The sequence below is a fragment of the Ranitomeya variabilis genome, chromosome 3 (assembly GCF_051348905.1).
Source record: "Ranitomeya variabilis isolate aRanVar5 chromosome 3, aRanVar5.hap1, whole genome shotgun sequence".
NCBI lineage: Eukaryota > Metazoa > Chordata > Amphibia > Anura > Dendrobatidae > Ranitomeya > Ranitomeya variabilis.
The window spans coordinates 172,924,424-172,946,755 of NC_135234.1; the positions used below are offsets into that span (position 1 = coordinate 172,924,424).

General features: G+C 45.3%; 1 protein-coding gene across 2 annotated transcripts in view; it reads left to right on the forward strand.

Annotated features, from left to right (window-relative positions):
- The window catches only part of TSHB (thyroid stimulating hormone subunit beta), a 202,972-nt gene that overhangs the window by 63,039 nt on the left and 117,601 nt on the right, over nucleotides 1–22,332 (forward strand). Inside the window, exon 1 of one of the 2 annotated variants that reach the window (XM_077294877.1) lies at nucleotides 6,149–6,278. The exons of the other annotated variant lie outside the window; for it this stretch is intronic. Coding sequence (XP_077150992.1) covers nucleotides 6,187–6,278 — 92 coding nt within the window. The 5' untranslated portion in view covers nucleotides 6,149–6,186. Of the gene's footprint in view, nucleotides 1–6,148; nucleotides 6,279–22,332 lie in introns of those variants that run through there. 2 annotated transcript variants of the gene reach the window in all.

Sequence of the window (22,332 nt, forward strand, 5' to 3'; positions counted from 1 at the left end):
TAGTAGGTGAACACAGCGGTTGCTAAATTAGCCTTTGGAAAGCACAAAGAAGCAAATCGCTATCTCTAAACTGTCCCTCAGTCAGCAAACAGCCTCCTGTCACTAACTGAATTCACAGCAGAGTGATCGCAAAATGGCGCCAGCGACTTTTAAACTGCATCATGACATCATTTCAGCAGCCAATCACAGCCTTGCCAGTAGTTTCATGCCCTCCATGCTAAACAGGATGTGCCCACACTTGGAATCATTCTCATTGGCTGAATTTCTGCATTTTGAATCTTGGAACTTCCGATTCCGGTATCCGATACGCGGCAAGTATCGGAATCCCGGTATCGGAATTCCGATACCGCAAGTATCGGCCGATACCCGATACTTGCGGTATCGGAATGCTCAACACTAGTCGGGAGTTTAAACCTGCCACAGGGCATTTCATGTGTGGAGACAGCGCGGACACAGGTAATATGTACTAGGCACGGGGTACTGAATTTATATTGTGGTACTAAATATGTTCTATTATAAGCACTATTGCAGTTTCAGCATGTACTATTATAAGGTTTTATTGTGATCTCACAGTTGCACGTGAACTTTATGATTGTAGATTATGCTTTTCTGCAAATGCATTGTCGTATCAGGTTATGTTCTATGATCTGAGCGATATCAATGCAGTTATAAATCTCTTTTATGTACTTTTCCTGTTATTTGCATAAGCATAATATTACATTGGATAATTCATGTATTGATGCCTGAAGATTGATACAGGATACAATTGTACTGCATGAACGCAGACTGCTCCAGTTTAATCTCCTTATATACATGTGTTCTATGGTTTGAGGCACCTTATTTTAAGGTTTTTGTATGTATGTTTTTCTATTGTTTGAATAAAATAAATAATCTTTTTATTATCTCTTATATTACACTTTTTTTGATCTATACGTAGCTTACTGCTATGAGATCAGTATGTTTATATTGTTTGTAAAAAGTTAGAAACATACATGTCATAGAATGTCAAGGGGCAAACATCCCCTGCATGCCTGATGCGATTTGGACTTTATGTCCTTACTCATAGGCCTATGAGTAAGGACATGAAGTCCGAAACGCGGGATGTTTGCCCCTTGACATTGTATGACATGTATGTTTCTAACTTTTTACAAACAATGGATTAAATAAAAGACAAAACTTGGATTTTTTTAATGGAAATCACCTGGTGCTGGTTTTTCCTTTTTTGCCTGCATTTACAAGTGGACTCCAGCCACATTGAACCTGGCATCCGTGGTCCACTGATACTCTGGTGAGCACTGTGAAAATCCTTTTCCCCTTTCTCCCATGTTGACCAGGAAAACTAGCATCAATTGACACAGAGTACAAATAGTATTATTATGCAGCATGGATTCATGGGACAGAGCCCGGGAAAGGGCTTGGACCAGCTGTTCTACCTTAAACATTGATCAGTAACAGGTGGATGAGTGATCTGAGAGCCCTGCCAAATTCAGGCAACACACAGGAGACCCAACTTAGAGGCCAAACATTGCAAAAAATAGGGGAAGACACCAGGAAAAGTGGCATAAAATGACCCACTGTCAAAAATTGATAAAGGCACAGCAGCAGTCAGACATAGGCCATGAATGAAGTATCAGAGTCTAGGCCAGCATTCAGAGCTTTGAAGTTTCAATGAAGACAAGGTGGGTGAGGGACTGGTGTAAGTCTTCTTTGCTGGGAGCCCTGATACCTCATGCAAAAGCTGAAACTGGATTTTTGCTCAGCCACAGTCAGGTGGCACAAATATCAGCTTGGTAGACCACAAATATTATAAAACTTTAAGGATAGTAACACAGTTGTTTGACTGATCAATTCACCCACAGTAGAAATTTGACAATGGCACAGCAGCAGTGAGTCATGTGCCATGCATGAGGTATCAGGGTCTGGGACAGCATTTAGAACTTTGAATTAAAGTTTCAGTGAAGATGAGGTGGATGCAAAACTGGTGTTAGCCTTCTTTGCTAGGAGCCCTGATACCTCATGCAACAGATGAAACTGCAGTTTTTCTCATCCACACTCAGGTGGCACAAATATCAGTTTGGTAGATCATAAATGTTATAAAAATATAAGGATGGTAACACATGTAGTTGACTGATCAACTGACCCACAGAAGAATTTTGATAAAGGTACAGCAGCAGTCAGCCATGGACCATGCATGAGGAATTAGGGTCTGGTCAAGCATTTAGAGCTTTGAATTGAAGTTTCCATGAAGGCGAGGTGAGTGAGGGAACAATGTAAGCCTTCTTTGCTGGGAGCCCTGATACATCATTCAACAGCTGAAACTGGATTTTTTTTCTCCTCCACACTCAGGTGGCACAAATATCAGCTTGGTAAACCACAAATGTTATAAAAATTTAAGGATAGTACCCAAGTAGTTTACTGACAAAATAAACCAGAGTAAAAAATTGATAATGGCACAGCAGCAGTCAGCAATGTGCCATGCATGAGGTCTGGCCCAGGTTATAGAGCGTTGACTTGAACTTTCCATGAAGATGAGGTAAGTGCAGGACCAGTGTAAGCCTGTTGGGTGGGAGCCCACCTACCTCATGCAACAGCAGAAACTGGATTTTTGGTTAGCCAAACGCAGATGGCACAAACATCAGCTTGGTAGACAACAATTGTTATAGGTAGTGACTGATCAATTGACCCACAGTAGAAATTACAGAATGGCACAGCAGCAATCAGCCATGTGCCATGCATGAGGTATCAGGGTCTGATCCAGCCACATTCAGATGCCACAAACATCAGCTTCATAGACTATTATTCTTAGAAAAATGTAAGAATAGCAACACATGTAGTTGACTGAAAGTAAGTGCAGTCCTGCTGGTGTGGAAGCCCTGCTGCTACATGCCACACACACATGAAGTAGACCCTACTTCAAGTCTCCACATTTCCAAAACTTTTTGTCATACCCCACTAAAGTGGCATCAATTTCCCCAGAGAAGAAATAGTTTAATGGGCTTCTGACACCCCTTCCACAACGGGAAAACCACCACATGGAAACCCAAGGTTGAGTCTCCACATTTCCAAAAATTTTTGTAACACACCACTAAAGGGGCATCAATTTCCCCAGAGTAGAAATAGTATAATGTACCTTGGACACCCCTTCTACTACAGGCACAGGCAACCCACCAGATGGAGACCCAAGTTTGAGTCTCCACATTTCCAAAAATTATTGTCACACAACAGTAAAATGGCATCAATTTTCTCAGAGTAGAAATAGTATAATGGGCCACTGACACCCCTTCCACAACAAGCAAACAACCAGATGGAGACCCAAGTTTGAGTCTCCACATTTCCAAACATTATTGTCACACACCACTAAAGGGACATCAATTTCCCCAAAGTAGAAATAGTATAACGGGCCTTGGACACACCTTCTACTACAGGCAACTTACCAGATGGAGACCCAAGTTTGAGTCTCCACATTTCTAAAAATTATTGTCACACAACAATAAAATGAAATCAGTTATTCCAGAGTAGAAATAGTATAACAATTAAACAATTGGCATCACCTATCTCGTTGCCATTTGTAGACCCCAAAAATAATTTTTACTGACTAGTGTGTGTTTTTTAGTACTCTGTGAAAAAAATGGCATCAACCATCTTGTCATCATTCCTAGGCACAAAAAATAAGTTTTCTGGACAAGTGTGTGTTTTTTTTTAGTAGTATGGGAAATAAATAATTGATATTAGCCGTGTAGTTGACATTTCTAGGCACACATTTTTTTTTTCTGGACTAGTGTGTATTTTTTAGTAGACTGGGAAATAAATATTTGGCATCAGCAGTCTAGTTGCCATTTCTAGTGATGAGAACATTTGTTCAGCAATCGATCGCCAAACATAAATTCGGCATCAATATGGCACATTCGGATTCATGATCGGAAACACAAGCAAAATTTTATAAAATCAGAAAAAATCAGTAACATTCGGTAAAAAGTGTGGGGAAAATTTTGCATTGCCATAAAAGTATTTTCAGCACTTTAGCAACGATAATGGTGGTATATCATGAGTGTTTGGAACATGTTTAATGAGGGGAGGTGTCTTGCAGAGCTCAGAGGCGTGGCGTTTTTGTAAACAGTCATTTTTTTTAAGGTTATGTGTGCACATTGAGGCTAGTCAATCAGTGTGTAGGAAACATCCACAATGTCCTGACACAACAGCTTGTGTCATTGGCTGCTGAAATCACACTTCCCTCTCCATATTGAGTGGACATCTTGTTTTAGCGCCATTTTGACATTGTAACAGCGCAGAGAGGCTGCTCCTAATGCTGCCACTGTTAGAAGCAAGATTTTAGCTAGTTAGCAAGGCGATTGTTTATCAGTCAGATAGTTTAGCTAGCCACTGTCCAGTGTGGCTGTGAAATTGCCTTCCAGCATTTTTTTGCCATTACTTAGGCCTAGTGATGAGTGAGTGCGCTCGTTACTCGAGTTTTCCAAGCATGCTTGGGTGATCTCTTAGTATCTTAGGCATGCTCGTAGATTATGTGTGTGTCTCCATAGCTGCATGATTTGTGGCTGCTTGACAGACTGGATATATGCAGGGATTGCCTGTTTTTTAGGAAATCCCTACATGTATTCAGGCTGTCTAGCTCCCGCAAATCATGCAACTGTGGAGACACACACATAATCTACAAACACGTCCAAGATACTCGGGGATGACCCGAGCATGCTCGGAAAATTCGAGTAATCAGCACTCACTACTGAGGACCACAGACAAAGCCAGTAGGGCACATGTCAAACAAGTGTGTTGTGATCTGCTACTATTCTGCTCCATGCATGATTATAGCATTCTAAATATTTTTTCTTCACTAGCTAAATGTGAAACAGCCTGCTGTATCCCACCTTGTCATTTAGTACTGTGGTGATATGAAACTGTCTGCGGACATAACGCACATTAAAAAAAAAATATACAATTTTTATTATACAGCCCACTGTATCCCACTTTGAAATTTTATTGGGTTGAAATTAAGCTGTCTGTAGAACTCACACACATAACAAAAAAAAAAAAATCTGTTGCTAAACATCATACAGTAGGGGACATATGACATTCAAATTGTTTGTAGCATCTAGTGTGTTATAGAGGCCTGTTCCAGAGGCTCCCAAAAAATTTTTCTGTTACTAACGTCATTCAGTATGGGACATCTGACTTTCAAATTGTTTGTAGCCTCTAGTGTGTTAGGCCTGATCCAGAGGCCACAGAAAAATTCTTCTGTTACTAAAGTTATACAGTAGGGGACATCTCACTTTCAAATTGTTTGTAGCATATCTTCTTTGTGATACAGGCCTCATCCACACTCAAACAATTCATTCTTCTGTGACTAACGTGATTCATAGAATCATAGAATGATAGAATTGGAAAGGACCTCCTGGTTCTAATATCTAATCTGTGTCTCCTCCCATTCAGTTTCATCCCATTGCTTCTAGTCTTTCCTTGTGCAATTGAGAATAAAGATGATCCTTCTACAATGTGACAGCCCATGAGATATTTGGAGACAGCTATTAAGTCTCCTCTCAGTCTTATTTTAAGACAAATTAAATGAAGATAACAATACCAAAGAATTTGTGATTGCAATCATTTTTAGGAAGAAATTGAGTATTATCTGACAGAATTGCAGGGGTGTCAATACTTTTGGCCACAACTAGTTTATCACAAGAAGAATTTTAACATTGACAAATCCCACAGGCCATATGGCATTCATCCACAGATATTGAGGGAATTGTGCTTAGTAATTGACAGTAACTGACTAAAACACAGGAAACAAAGGATCGTCATAAATGGTACGTTCCCTAATAATAGTAAAGTAGTTATTATTGCAAGTAAATCACATGAACAAAGCATTCATAATACTATTCAGAAGCAATTATATATACTGAGATACATTAGTTAATGCACAACCTGAAATTGACTTCAATGGCAGTTCAGGATTTATGGGCAGGGCCGTATTTGCCACTAGACACTTGAGGGCACGTGCCTATAGCGGGAAGATGCGGGGGGTGGCACCTAAGCATTTTTTTTTGTTTGTTTTTTAGTGCGGCGGCAGTGCATCCCTGAAGACAGGGGGCGGCAGAGCCGCAGTCAGTACATGTGGTGCTGGTGCCGACTCCCCCTACTCCCTGATGACACACAGTCCACTTACCGGAGGTGGGGATGAGGTGGAATGGCGACGTCCTGTCTCCTGACCTGGCTGGAACACACATTTCTGGCCTGGCCTGGGACTCGCAGCGGCAGAGCAGTGCACAGTAAGTAAGCATGATCTTCCTCCTGCCCGTGCGCTGCCTGTCAGTGACTCACCACTTCCCTCAGACTCCTCAGGCTCTTTTCTGCCTGGAGGCTGGAGCACAGACAGCAGCAGCAGCACTGGCAATGTTTGCACCCAGTCCCAGATAGAGTGAGTGGGGTGGGGGTGTCATATATCTCTGCCTCTGGTCTGGTCTGGACATTATGGGGATCTGCACATGATGGATGGAGGGGGCTGCACATGATGGATGGAGGGGGGTCTACACATGATGGAGGGGGGCTGCACATGATGGATGGAGGGGGCTGCACATGACAGATGGAGGGGCTCTGCACATGATGGATGGAGGGGGGTCTGCACATGATGGATGGAGGGGGATCTGCACATGATAGAGGGGGATCTACACATGATGGATGGAAGGGGGTTCTGCACATGATGGATGGAGGGGGATCTGCACATGATGGATGGAGGGGGGATCGGCATATGATGGATGGAGGGGGGTCTGCACATGATGGATAGAGGGGGATCTACACATGATGGAGGGGGATCTGCACATGATAGATGGAGGGGGGATCTGCACATGATGGATGGAGGGGGTCTGCACATGATGGATGGGGGATCTGCACATGATGGATGGAGGGAGGATCTGCACATGATGGATGGAGGGGGTCTTCACATGATGGAGGGGGGTCTGCACATGATGGATGGGGGTCTGCACATGATGGATGGACGGGGGTCTGCACATGATGGATGGAGGGGGTCTGCACATGATGGATGGAGGGGGGATCTGCACATGATGGATGGAGGGGATCTGCACATGATGGATGGAGGGGGTTCTGCACATGATGGAGGGAGGTCTGCACATGATGGAAGGGATCTGCACATGATGGATGGAGGGTGGTCTGCACATGATGGAGGGGGGATGGCTGCAAATGATAGAGGGTGTCTGCATATGATGGAGGGGCTGCAAATGATGGAGGGGGGCTGCAAATCATGTGAGGGAGGGGACGGGGACTGCACATTATGAAGTGAAGGGAAAATGGGGGACTGTGAATGATGAAGGGAAGGGGACTGCGAATGATGAAGTGAGGGGGGAAGGGGGACTGCAAATGATGAAGTGAGGGGGAGGATGACAGCAAATGATGATGTGAGGGGGACTGCAAATGATGAAGTGAGGGACGGCGGACAGCAATTGAATTGAAGGTGGGTGATGGGGAGAGCAAATGAGGACCAGGGGGAGAGCAAATAATGATGAATTTTGAGGGTGGTGGGAGTAAATGATGTATGGAATGTGGGGGGAGAGCAGTTGATAATGAATAGAGGGTGGGGGTGGGATAGAGAGAGAAGACATGACAATAAATTGGGTTGGAAGGGGCATGAAAATATAATGAATTGGGGGAGCGGGAGGCACATAGTGGGGGCCATTGAGGATGCACTGACTGGTAATGAATTGGGGGAAAGAGTACAGGGGCTAATTAATGTATATATTAAGTGGGGAAAATGGCTATTTATAGTTGGTGGGAGCGTATTGGTGGATTAATAATAACTAGTCATATATTAATGGTGGGTGCACGTCTGTGTTCAGATGTGTAGTGTAGAAGAAAAGAAAAAAGTGGAGAATGTGCTCTGGAAGAGGGGCTCTAGGTATCTATGTGTTATTTAATGCAGAGACAAGTCCTGCAAAAACCACAACAGGAGGAAAAACCTCCACTATTCAAGAAAAAACACCACAGAAAAACAGGCAAAGGTGCTTATCTGTCTAGGCCTCAAATCAAATGCAAGTTGAGACAAAGACAAGTCCTGGCTGGAAGAAATGATGGCGGTCTGCGCTGCATGAAAAAGAACAGCAAAGATGAAGGACTTCAGCTAGAGACGTCACAGGTGAGTCAGTGTGTTACCTGTACACTGACACTATACACTCTATTACCTGTTCACTGACACTATATACAAAGCTCCTGTGTATAATGTCACTGGTGATCACTGTATTACCTATACACTGACATTATATGCAGAGCTCCTGTGTATAATGACACTAGTGTCGTGGGTTTTTTTTCTATTAATGATCAGTATTGTAGTATTTGGTCTCTATGTGGTGGTAGTATGTGATCTGGTTATGGCGTGGTGGTATTTCTTCCTCTAGGTGGTATTATTTGGTCACTGTGTGATGGTAATATGTGATCTGGTCATGGTATGGAGGTATTTGTTCCTTGTATGTGGTATTATTCCATCACTATGTGGTGGTAATATGTCGTCTGGTCATGGTGTGATGGTATTTATCTCTTGTATGTGGTATTAATGGTCATTCTAAAAAATATATGTGACTCATTCCCTTAAAAATAAATAAAAATATACCTAAAAAGAGTATTGGATATTTTAATAAATGTTTATTAGGTTAGAATAGAGTAGGGCCAGATCAAAAGAGTCTACCTTGTTGTGGTGGCTGCTTAAAAATTATTTTGGCCAAAACAAAAGCTGCTGTCTGCTGAGAACTATTAATATCACATTGGTGAGGACGTGGTGCAGGAGATTAGTTTTTCCAAGAGCGGGCGTTGGGACTGTGGAAGGCTTGAGGGTGTGGAGGCGGAACTGGGGTGGAGTCTGGGTGGAGTCTCAAGGGGGCCCGGAAATTTTGCCAGTATAGGGCCCCAAAATTCCTAGTGGCAGCCCTGCCTGCACTGTCACCGCAGTTCTGTGAAGGCTGACCCCTTGTGTTGGCTCTGTTCCACCAGTGTCAACTCTCGCGTTCATGGGACATTAACTGGAAGTGAGAGCTATGGCTGCCACTCATTTTCTCTTCATTACTTAGCCATACAAACACGGGGACAGTGACAGTATATTTATTTAAAGGCAGTCTGTCTGCAGGATTTCACCCCTCCAAACCTTTTATATGTGCATGTAGCTCTTTCAAAGACAAATTCCATAAATACCTTTATATGGTCAGTCCCTTTCTCCCTGATTCAGAATTCAGCATTTCAATTGATATATAAATAATGCCTAATGACTATGGTGGATCTTTACCCTCTATCACTCCAGCTCTATTTCCCACAGAGTGCCACCTTCTTTTGCTTCACTGACAGCCTCTATGCTCTGTTTCTGGAAAAAAAAGCTGTAAGTCGATCAGGAAGAGGTGGCACTGAGCGGGTATAGAGCTGGAGTAACAGATCTACTCCCTCATTTCCATATCTATGCAAATCGATTTCAGATGAATGGACTGAACATGTAAAAATATTGCTGGAATTGTCTTTGAAAGAGCTACATGGGCATATACATAGATTCGGCCTCATTCATTCCCTATGGGACTTGCGGACATGTGCGGCACTTGCTGTTTTGCACTTACGATGAGACAAAAAAAACACTGCTAGCAGCTTTTTTTTCTCATTGCTGCAAGCACCGCATTTGCTGGATCGCTGCAAAACCGCAAGTGACACACATGTCCTTATAGCAGAAAGGAATGAATGAGGCCGAACGCAGTGTTGCCATAAGTGATCCTTTGCACGGCAGATGCGGAAAAACTGCCGGATCTGCCGCAAATGGCAAAAATCGCAGATGTGAAAGTAGCCTAAGTTACTGCTGACAGTGTCTGCATTAGTCATGCTCACCAATGGGGGAGGCAGCCCGAAAAGCGCCTAGGGCAGCATAAACTCTAAATGCAGCCCTGTTTGTGGGTCAACTTCTGTTTGGCATGGATGTGACAAGTGCTGTATTGGCGGTAAAAGTCACTAAGGTGCTTCTGTGACTATCCAGCAATAACAAGGGCTGCTGCTCAGTCTCTCTAACCGCATTTTGTCCTGACAAAGTCTATCAGCTCCCTCTGTGTCGCTCTAGTGTCAGCCAGGCCCCATCTGGCCTGTTGTCCTCCCTCTGACCATGCCCGATACAGTAAGTCTCTGCTGAAAGTGAGAGCCTGTCTCACATGTTGCATCCAAACATCAGCCCAGGCTCGGGTCTCTGGCTGGATGTCCTCGGGGCGTCTTTGGAACTTGACGCAGATGAATGTCTCCTTGGTCGGTATCAATAGGGGCTGGTCCTCGGCTATTGGCTGGCGGCATCTGGGTCAGAAGCTTTGACCGGCGTTGATCGGGTCTTCAGTGCTTGACCGTCGATGGGTAGAGTCTAGACCTTGACTGGCATAGCTCTGGTCTTCGATTCTTGACCTCCATCATCTGAGTCTGGGCTTTGCTGGTACACACGGCTGCTACCAACTGTCTCGGCATCTGGAGCTGCAGCAGGAGCAAATGTCTCTTCCCTTGGTGCCAAATTTTCCCTCCTTTTGGCGGGCTGGCCTTTTGTATCGAAGGTTGGCTTCATATCAGTCAGCTGACCCAGAGCACTGGCTAATTCAGTCCCCACTGTAACTTCTGCAGGGTTTTGTTCAGGCTTTGAAGCCGCACAGCATTGCAGCATTTTATCCTCTGTGCTCTGTTCTCTTACAACTATACATGGCCATTATACTATGGGGCACTATATAGGGCCATTATATAGTGGGGCACTATATGGGGCCATTATACTGTGGACCAATATGTAAGGAACTATATGGGGCTATTATACAGAGAACTCAGACTCTAAAGAGTGGTGCACTTACTGACGTTACCTCTGTTCAGAGCCACCTGGTCTCGCAGAGTGCAGTGGGACCTGGAGTGACTGCTGCTACAGCCTATAGTGCTTGGTTCTGTGAACAAGGCTCCATAGCCTTTGGACTTCGGATTCGGGGATTGTTGTGATAATGCCATGGACTACGTCTGACCTGGGTGGGAACTTTTTGGTTTTTAATAAATTGGAGAACAAGAGACAGTGTCTAGTCTTTATTTCTCTATTTATTTTTTTCAGGTTTCCATTTGTAAACTACGGCACACCTGCATGTTTTTTTGTCTGTTTGTTTTTTCAAAAATAAATTGTGAACCAAGGAACATGTCAGGGAGTGTTTTTTTTAACTAAAATTTATTTTCTGCCTGTGTGTTGTTCTTTCACTATTGGGCTAGTAATGGGGGTGTCTGATAGACACGTCTCCATTACTAACCCCAGGGCTTGATGTCATCTGGGATTTTTGGCAAATGTCAGCTCTCATCAACCCCAACTACCATTACAACGATTGCCACCACCATAATTGTTGCATCAAATGTGATTCTGGGGCAGCTGTGGGCTACTATTTTTAGACTGGGAAGGGCCCAATAACTGTCACAGGTTTACCGCGACAGAGAGGAGCCAGAAGACTGCAGCGTTTGATTTCTCCTACTCCTACACTGATTAGAAGCACTTCATCTTAATATTAAATGGTGTAAGTTTCCTTTAGCAGCTCAGAGGTTAATCTGCTCAGTTAATCTGCTCAGTTAATAGCTCCTTGAAGCATTCCTGCATTAAAGGGAATCTGTCACCTAATTTTGGGCCGCCTATAAACTGCGGCCACCGCCATCAGGGGCTTATCTACAGCATTCTGTAATGCTGTAGATAAGCCCTCGATGTAACCTGAAAGATAAGAAAAATAAGTTAGATTATACTCACCCAGTGGAGGTCCCGGTGCAGTCTGGTGCCTCCCATCTTCATATGATGCCGTCCTCTTCTTTGCTTCCTGTCGCGGCTCCTTTGCAGGCGTACTTTATCTGCCCTGTTGAGGGCAGAGCAAAGTACTGAAGTGCGCAGGTGCCGGTAAAGGTCAGAGAGGCCCGCCTCAACAGAGCAGATAACGTACGCTTGCACAGGAGCCGCGACAGGAAGCAAAGAAGAGGACGACATCGTATGATGTGGACCTGCGACGCTCATCGGACCGGACTGCACCTGGGTGAGTATAATCTAACTTGTCTTTCTTATCTTTCAGGTTACATCGGGGGCTTATCTACAGCATTACAGAATGCTGTAGATAAGCCCCTGATGGCGGTGGCCGCAGTTTATAGGCCCAAAATTAGGAGACCGATTCCCTTTAAGGCTGTCAGCTGTGCACTGTTAGCTACTCCCATCTCCTATATATTCTGGACTATGGCTAGCACTCATTGTCAGAGTTGGCTTATGCTGCATGGCTGGAAGTTTTTGGTGGTTATTATTGGAGAAAGTGTAGCGCCCCCACTGCTGCAGGGCCGAGGGGTACCCGGTACCGGGCCTCTGAGTCTCTGTTCTGGGGTTGTCACGGTGGCTAGACCCGGTCCGTGACCCTGCTGTGGGGCGCCCAATGAAAGGTGGGGATGGTGATGATGTTATGGTGTGGTGCAGGTCGCAGTAAATAACGAGGACACCAGGTTGCAGTCTCTTTACCTCTTTACTGAAGGCTTCAGGATCCTCAGTCCGGAATACGGTTAACCGGGCTGCGCAAGTCCGGCCGGTCCGATGGCACCTCCAGAGTTCCCTTTGCAGGTGGAAATCTGTGCCTACCTTCTAGCGCTTGTGTGTTGTGGTCCTCACCTGCTGTGCTTACGGGATAGTCCCCACAACTGTTGTGTCTGTTTCTGAAGTTCCTTCACAACTCGATTTTGATGTTCTTCTTCATCCCCCCAGATGATATGGCTAGGACGCACCCATGTGACGGGTAGGCTCGGAGGTCTTCCAGGACCCTAGTGTCGCCCCTCTCCAACTGTTGCCCCCTATGTCTTCTTAGGTGATTTGAGTGAGACAGCCCGCCTATAACTGACTGTCCTGCCGTAGGTTTGAAGTAAGGCCTGGAGCTCAATACTTCCTCGGCGTTCCGGCCACCGGCTACGCGCCTCAGTAGGATGTTGCCTCGTCTTACAGCACGACTCCTACTGGTGTTTCTCCTTGTTGCGTTGATCTCATTTCTCACTCAGCACAATAAACCTCGCTTCTTGTCCTTTCTTGGGGTACCGCCGCAATGAAGTGCAGGCGCGGTCCCGTAACGTTCTTTCTGTTCGCTAGGCCTCTGTCAGGATCCCACCCTTGACAGGGACCCCCCTGAATCTTCCCCTGCAACACCCTCTGCCACAGGATGTTGCCTGGCTCCAACCCAGTCAGCTTCTCTCTAACTTCCTATCTAACCCCCAGTTTTACCAGATTGTGAGGAGTGGCCTAATACCTAGTACCCTTAGCTCCCCCTGGAGGCCAGACTGTGAAGTGTATTGGTGTCTGTGATACCTGGTCAGGACAGGTGAACTCCTTCAGTGCCATCAGACGTACCATAGCCCCCCTTAGCAGCGGAGCATCAGTACTGCAACGACCAGGACTCTGGGGCGCTGCACTAGCATTTGGTGGATTTATATGTGACTGTTGCTAGGTTTTGAGTGTCTGATAATTCCCTTTCTTCTCCTACTTTTGGTTTATCCCAATCCTCCACTCCCCAGTGTTTACCTCTGTTGTTTATGTGTGTATATTTGTATTATTGGTTTCCTTCTTTACCTCTGTTCGTATTACCTTGTTAGTCTGATTGGTGTATTACGGTACACTACTACTCCCCTCTTCCTTGGGTGGGGGAGAGTACAGACTTAGGGCGAATTCAGGAGCTAAGGCAAGGTATGTGGCCATGGCTTCTTCACCATCAGAAGAAATCCTGGAAACAGGGCGATCTAGGGGACCCCTAGCGTTAGGGACAGAGAAGGAACCCCTGGTCCTGGGACACCTGACAACAGAGTTGTAACAATTTCTAGGGTCCTTCCAGATAAGCCCCCAGCTATCTACTTTACCTTGGCTGGCTACCAATAATAGAGGGGACCCTACATTGTTTTTTCCTTTATTAGGGTAAGCAAGGCTATATACCCTTTAGAGCCACATGAAAGGTACTAAAGGGTGCAAGTTTATTATGTAAAGAGCTATTGACATATATCTACAGGACATCTATTCTATTTATTTATTTATTTATCTATCTATCTTATTACACCCCCGATAAAAGTGAAAAGAGCAGGGTTACACATTTCTAAGGAAGCAGTGGTGTAATGTGTGACCCTATTCTATCTACTTATATGGAAGTAGTAATATAGTGGACAGAGTGGGGTCACACATTACACCACTGCTCCCATAGAAGAGTACAGAGTGGCATCACCAGAAGCATAGCTATGGTCTTGGTTCAGTGGGGGAGAAAAACTTCTGAGTGACCGCCTAAGCCTGATTACAACTACATTGGTGCACCCTAATAGTGGATGTAAGAGAACCTCAGCAGATGATCAAAAAAAAATTGATACAAAGACCAACACTGATATTGCCGCCATATAGTAGTAGATACATGTGCTGCAGAATATATAAGAGATTACAGCAAAGTTATAGATTGTGATTGTAACTTTCTCATGGAATCGTTCACTTTTCCTGTCTTTTCCATCTGGTCCAGACCATTTATGGTCCCAACACTGTACAAAGGCCCCACATTAGCTCCCAAATTGTTTGATGGCCCCCTAAATAGCCTCTATGTAGAATAATGCACTCCCCATAGGCCACCATAGAGAATAATACACTCCCCATAGGTCTCTATATAGTACAATGCACTCCCCATAGGCTTCAATACAGCATAATGCATTCACTATAGGCCTCTACATAGTATAATGCACTCCCCATAGGCCTCCATACAGAATAATACACTCCCAAGGGCCTTTGTATAGTATAATGCACTATCTATATTCCTCCATATAGTATAATATACTCCGCATAGGCCGCCATACAGTATAATACACTCCCAATAAGCCTCCATACAGTATAATACACTCCCCATAGGCCTCCATACAGTATAATGCACTCCTCATAGGCCTCTATATAGTATAATGCACTCCCCATATGACTCAATACAGAATAATGCACTCCCCTTAGGCCTCCATACAGTATAATTTACTCCCCACAGGCCTCCATATAGTATAATGCACTCCCCATAGGCCTCTATATAGTATAATGCACTTCCCATAGGCTTCCCTATAGTATAATGCACTCCCCATAAGCTCCATACAGTATAATGCACTCCCCATAGGTCTCCATGTAGTATAATGCACTCCCCATAGGCCTCTATACAGTATAATGCCCTCCCCATTCGCCTCTATATAGTATAATACACTCCCCATAGGCCTCTATATAGTTTGATGCACTCCTCATAGGCCTCCGTACAGTATAATACACTCCCCATAGGCCTCTATATAGTATTTTGCACTTTCCATAGGACTCCATATAATGTAATGCACTCCCCATAGACCTCCATACATTATAATGAGCTCCCCATAAATATATATATATATATATATATATGTATACAATACTCACCTCTCCTCCTTGTTCCCCTGCTGCTCCGGGCTCTCAGTAAATTCAGACACAGAGGGGGATTGCTCCCTCACTCATCATTGCTTTCAACTGTATCTGAATCCAGGCGATACAGTTGGACTTGTGCTGACAGGAAGGAACCCTGTGCTGGGCCCCCCTTCCCACCCGGCTCACAGACCCCACAGCAGCCATGTGCCAGTGCAGGGAGATCATGTCCACCTGTTCTACTGCAGAGTTTAACTGTTTTGGCGTACGCTGATACAGTTTACAGAGATATAGTTCCGGGTGGGCCCCACAGAGCGCGGGGACCTACCTACCCATAAAAGTAGACTTCAGCCTAGGAGAGCATTCACATTAGATAGGTTGCCAGCAACCAGAGATGGCTTTGTCACTGCCTACCGAGCACGCATGTAGTGGCCAAATTATTTGCTAAGCAAGTCCATTTTTTTCTTATTATCTACAGCTGTAATGCAATTCAAATTTCATCTATTTCATGTTACATGCATTGCATTACAGAGTGCTACTTCATTTGTTTGTTATATGTAGAGATGGCTATTCTTAGGCTAGTTTCACATTTGCGTTTAAATCCGCAGCGTTTAAAACACATCCGCAAGTGGTGGAAAAAAACGCATATAAACGCGTACAAACGCGGCGTTTTTTTGACCTGTTCAGTAGAGGTCTGCACTGTATTTCCACCATTTTCTCTTCAGACTGCCACACTAGGCACAGACAAAAAGAGATTATGGAGATACATGTAATATTTTTTGGGCCACCTCATATCTGTATACTAAAGACACACAAAGCTGCAGCCTTTTTGTTTTTAACTACTGGAGATATGATGTGGCCCAAAAAGTTAGTGTGTGGCGAAGTTTCATGGCGCACAATGTGTGTAGCCGGCGGCAGAAGACACAATAAACCAAATATAATGGCAAATCAAACTTTTTTTAATTTTGTTAACAATTTAAAAAATTATTTTTTACTGCGCCGGCTTGGGGTAGAGTGATGTAAACGGGGGGTGTGAAGAACTGAGGCCTGGCTAACCGTGGACGACGCAGAGGTGGCAGGAGAAGGGGCAATCAAACTAGAAGGGTCTGGAAGTTCGGGGATGGGGCTTGACACATGAGAGGCTTGACACGCACTGGAAGGGTGAGACAAACCTGACATTACAGACACATTGGGAGGTGAAGGGGGAGGAATGCTAAGAGTCCCCTGTTTTGTTTTTTTTTGTAATTTCTTTTTGGTTGTGGGAGGTCTTGGTGGGCTCATATGGTGTGGCGTGGTGGCGGGTGACCTGTCAGGGTCCGGCTGCACTGTGACAGAGTCCATAGTGCTCGTAGAGTGTGCAGCCATGCCAGAGTCCATAGTGCTCGTAGAGCGTGCAGCCACGCCAGAGTTCATAGCGCTCGTAGAGCGTGCAGCCATGCCAGAGTCCATAGTGCTCGTAGAGCGTGCAGCCATGCCAGAGTCCATAGCGCTAGTAGAGCGGAAGGCCATGCCAGGGTCCTGCTGCATCGTGGTGGTGGCAGTACGGAAGGCCATGCCAGGGTCCTGCTGCATCATGGTGGTGGCGGTACGGAAGGCCATGCCAGGGTCCTGCTGCATCGTGGAGGTGGCGGTACGGAAGGCCATGCCAGGGTCCTGCTGCATCATGGAGGTGGCGGTACGGAAGGCCATGCCAGGATCCTGCTGCATCGTGGAGGTGGCGGTACGGAAGGCCATGCCAGGGTCCTGCTGCATCGTGGTGTCAGTAGAGGAGGTCCAAGCAGGAGCAGCAGATGTCATGGTGGTGTGTTGTGAATTCTGCTCTTGGGCTCCCTCCGGTGGTTATAAGTGGTAGCGCTGCTGTCTCTGGATCGCAGCATTTATCAGGTGTGTCCATTTTTTGCAGTTCTGACTGGGCTATTTCGTCTTGCTTGACCCTTTGGTCAGTGCCAGTTGTCCATTGTTCCTGGAGGATTCACATCTCTGCCTGGTCTCTCCTGCTTTGCTGTTCATTTCAACAAAGATAAGTTCTGGCCTTGATTTTCGCTGTCCACATGCTGTGGGCCTTATTGTTCAGTTCTTTTCCATGTTTTTGTCTTGTCCAGCTTGGTCTGTATAAGGATTTGTTTAGCCAAGCTGGTATCTCTGGAGATGCAGATATACCCTCCATATCTTTAGTTAGATGTGGAGATTTTGTATTTTCTGTGGTGGATATTTTCTAGTGTTTTAATACTGACCGCATAGTACTCTGTCCTATCCTTTCTATTTAGCTAGAAGTGGCCTCCTTTGCTAAATTCTGATTTCAGTCTGTGTATGTTTTTTCCCTCTCCTCTCACAGTCAATATTTGTGGGGGGCTGTCTATCCTTTGGGGATTTTCTCTGAGGCAAGATAGTTTTCCCTTTTCTATCTCTAGGGGTAATTAGTCCTCCGGCTGTGTCGAGATGTCTATGGAGTGAAAGGTACATTCCACGGCTACTTCTAGTTGCGGTGTTAAGTTCAGGGTCTGTGGTCAGTACAGGTACCACCTTCTCCAGAGTACGTCTCATGCTGCTCTTAGGCCACCAGATCATAACAGTACAACTGGCCAACAATGAGTTAACCGCATCTCAGAAGAAGGGAAGGAAAGTGCTGAGCCATTTTTTTATCTGTAGTTTGTTGTGTTTTTTTTTCCCTCTTTACCTCTGGGTGGCTCAGGAGTTTGGCGCTGGTATGGATGTTCAGGGATTGGCTTCTCGTGTGGATCAACTTGCTGCTAGAGTACAGGGTATTTCCGATTATATCGTTCAGACTCCTGTTTTAGAGCCTAGAATTCCAACTCCTGATTTGTTTTTTGGGGACAGGTCTAAATTTTTGAGCTTTAAAAATAACTGTAAACTGTTTTTTGCTCTGAAACCCCGTTCCTCTGGTGATCCCATCCAGCAGGTTAAAATTGTTATATCTCTGCTGCGTGGTGACCCCCAGGATTGGGCATTTGCCCTGGAACCTGGGAATCCGGCTTTGCTTAATGTAAACACCTTTTTCCAGGCGCTTGGGTTATTGTATGATGAACCTAATTCAGTGGATGATGCTGAGAAGACCTTGTTGGCCCTGTGTCAGGGTCAAGAAGCGGCAGAATCATATTGCCAGAAATTTAGAAAATGGTCTGTGCTGACTAAATGGAATGAGGATGCCTTGGCGGCAATTTTCAGAAAGGGTCTTTCTGAATCCATTAAGGATGTTATGGTGGGGTTCCCCACGCCTGCTGGTCTGAGTGATTCTATGTCTCTGGCCATTCAGATTGATCGGCGCTTGCGCGAGCTCAGAGTTGTGCACACTATGGCATTGTCTTCCGAGCGGAGTCCTGAGCCTATGCAGGGTGATAGGATTGTGTCTAGAGCTGAACGACAAGGATTCAGACGTCAGAATAGGTTGTGTTTTTACTGCGGCGATTCTGCTCATGTTATTTCTGATTGCCCTAAGCGTACCAAGAGAATCGCTAGTTCTGTTACCATCAGTACTGTACAACCTAAATTTCTGTTATCTGTGACCCTGATCTGCTCATTATCGTCATTTTCTGTCATGGCATTTGTGGACTGAGGCGCCGCTCTAAACTTAATGGACTTAGAATTTGCCAGACGTTGTGGTTTCCCCTTGCAGCCTTTGCAGAGTCCTATTCCTTTGAGGGGCATTGATGCTACACCGTTGGCTAAAAATAAACCTCAGTTTTGGACACAGCTGACCATGTGCATGGCGCCAGCCCATCAGGAAGATTGTCGTTTTCTGGTGTTGCATAATTTGCATGATGCTATTGTGCTGGGTTTCCCATGGTTACAGGTGCATAATCCGGTATTAGATAGGAAATCTATGTCTGTGACTAGTTGGGGTTGTCAGGGGGTTCATGGTGACGTTCCTTTGATGTCAATTGCCTCCTCCCCCTCTTCTGAAATTCCTGAGTTTTTGTCAGATTTCCAGGATGTATTCGATGAGCCCAAGTCCAGTTCCCTTCCACCGCATAGGGACTGTGATTGTGCTATTGACTTGATTCCAGGCTGTAAGTTCCCTAAGGGCCGACTTTTCAACCTGTCTGTGCCAGAACATACCGCCATGTGGAGCTATGTTAAGGAGTCCTTGGAGAAGGGGCATATTCGGCCATCTTCTTCACCATTGGGAGCAGGTTTTTTTTTTGTTGCCAAGAAGGATGGCTCCTTGAGACCCTGTATTGATTATCGCCTCTTGGATAAAATCACGGTCAAATTCCAATACCCTTTGCCTTTGCAATCTGATCTGTTTGCTAGGATTAAGGGGGCTAGTTGGTTTACTAAGATTGACCTTCGAGGAGCATATAATCTTGTTCGTATTAAGCAGGGTGACGAATGGAAAAGTGCGTTTAATACGCCCGAAGGCCATTTTGAATACCTTGTGATGCCATTCGGACTCTCTAATGCTCCATCTGTGTTTCAGTCCTTCATGCATGATATATTTCGGAATATCTTGATAAATTCATGATTGTATATTTGGATGATATTTTGATTTTTTCAGATGACTGGGAGTCTCATGTGAAACAAGTCAGGATGGTATTTCAGATCCTTCGTGATATGCCTTGTTTGTGAAGGGGTCTAAGTGCCTCTTTGGAGTACAGAAGATTTCATTTTTGGGCTTCATTTTTTCTCCCTCATCTATAGAAATGGATCCGGTTAAGGTTCAGGCCATTCATGATTGGATCCAGCCCACATCCGTGAAGAGCCTTCAGAAATTTTTGGGCTTTGCTAATTTTTATCGCCGTTTCATTGCCAACTTCTCCAGTGTGGTTAAACCCCTGACCGATTTGATGAAGAAAGGCGCTGTGTCATGATCTCAATGGCAAGAGAACATAGCATAAGCATATATAGGAACTAGCTCTTGGAAGATGGGAACTGAGCTGACCATGAACTAAGCCTAACGCACAACTAGCAGTGGCCGATTGGATGCCTGCGTTGATTCTAGATGCCCGGCCCAGCCGGAGGACTAAATAAAGCTAGCAGAGGAAAATATTAGTCCTAGCTCACCTCTAGAGAAATACCCCGAAAGGAGACAGAGGCCCCCCACATGTATTGGCGGTGAGTTGAGATGAAATAACAAACGTAGTATGAAAATAGGTTTAGCAAATTTGAGGTCCACTTACTACATAGCAGAAGACAGAAAGGACACTTTCATGGTCAGCTGAAAACCCTATCAAAAAACACCATCCAGAAATTACTTTAAAACTCTGGCATTAACTCATAACACCAGAGTGGCAATTCCCGTTCACAAGAGCTTTCCAGACACAGTAACGAAACTACAGCTGTGAACTGGAACAAAATGCAAAAACAAACATGGACAAGAGTCCAACTTATCTAGTAGTTGTCTAGGAGCAGGAACAAGCACAGAGAGGCTTCTGATAACATTGTTGACCGGCAAGCAACTAACAGAGCAGCAAGGTTATATAGCGACTCCCACATCTTGATGGGAACAGGTGAACAGAGAAGATGAAGACACCAGTTCAATTCCACCAGTAGCCACCGGGGGAGCCCAGAATCCAAATTCACAACAGTACCCCCCCCTCAAGGAGGGGGCACCGAACCCTCACCAGAACCACCAGGGCGATCAGGATGGGCCCTATGAAAGGCACGAACCAGATCGGAGGCATGAACATCAGATGCATTCACCCAAGAATTATCCTCCTGGCCGTATCCCTTCCACTTGACCAGATACTGGAGTCTCCGTCTGGAAACACGAGAGTCCAAGATTTTCTCCACAACGTACTCCAACTCACCCTCAACCAACACCGGAGCAGGAGGCTCAACGGAAGGCACAACCGGTACCTCATACCTGCGCAATAATGACCGATGAAAAACGTTATGAATAGAAAAGGATGCAGGGAGGTCCAAACGGAAGGAAACAGGGTTAAGAATCTCCAATATCTTATACGGGCCGATAAACCGAGGCTTAAACTTAGGAGAAGAGACCCTCATAGGGACAAAACGAGAAGACAACCACACCAAATCCCCAACAGAAAGCCGAGGACCAACACGACGGTGGCGGTTGGCAAAAAGCTGAGTCTTCTCCTGGGACAACCTCAAATTGTCCACCACCTGCCCCCAGATCTGATGCAATCTCTCCACCACAGCATCCACTCCAGGACAATCCGAAGATTCCACCTGACCAGAGGAAAATCGAGGATGAAACCCCGAATTACAGAAAAACGGGGACACCAAAGTGGCAGAGCTGGCCCGATTATTGAGAGCGAACTCCGCCAATGGCAAAAAAGCAACCCAATCATCCTGGTCAGCAGACACAAAACACCTCAGATATGTCTCCAGGGTCTGATTAATCCGCTCGGTCTGGCCATTCGTCTGAGGATGGAAAGCGGACGAAAAAGATAAATCTATGCCCATCCTAGCACAGAATGCCCGCCAAAATCTAGACACGAATTGGGTCCCTCTGTCAGAAACGATATTCTCAGGAATACCATGCAAACGAACAACATTTTGAAAAAACAGAGGAACCAACTCGGAAGAAGAAGGTAACTTGGGCAGAGGAACCAAATGGACCATCTTAGAAAAACGGTCACACACCACCCAGATGACAGACATCTTCTGAGAAACAGGCAGATCTGAAATAAAATCCATCGAGATGTGCGTCCAAGGCCTCTTAGGAATAGGCAAGGGCAACAATAATCCACTAGCCCGAGAACAACAAGGCTTGGCCCGAGCACAAACGTCACAAGACTGCACAAAGCCTCGCACATCTCGTGACAGGGAAGGCCACCAGAAGGACCTTGCCACCAAATCCCTGGTACCAAAAATGCCAGGATGACCTGCCAACGCAGAAGAATGAACCTCAGAGATGACTCTACTGGTCCAATCATCAGGAACAAACAGTTTATCAGGTGGGCAACGATCAGGTCTCT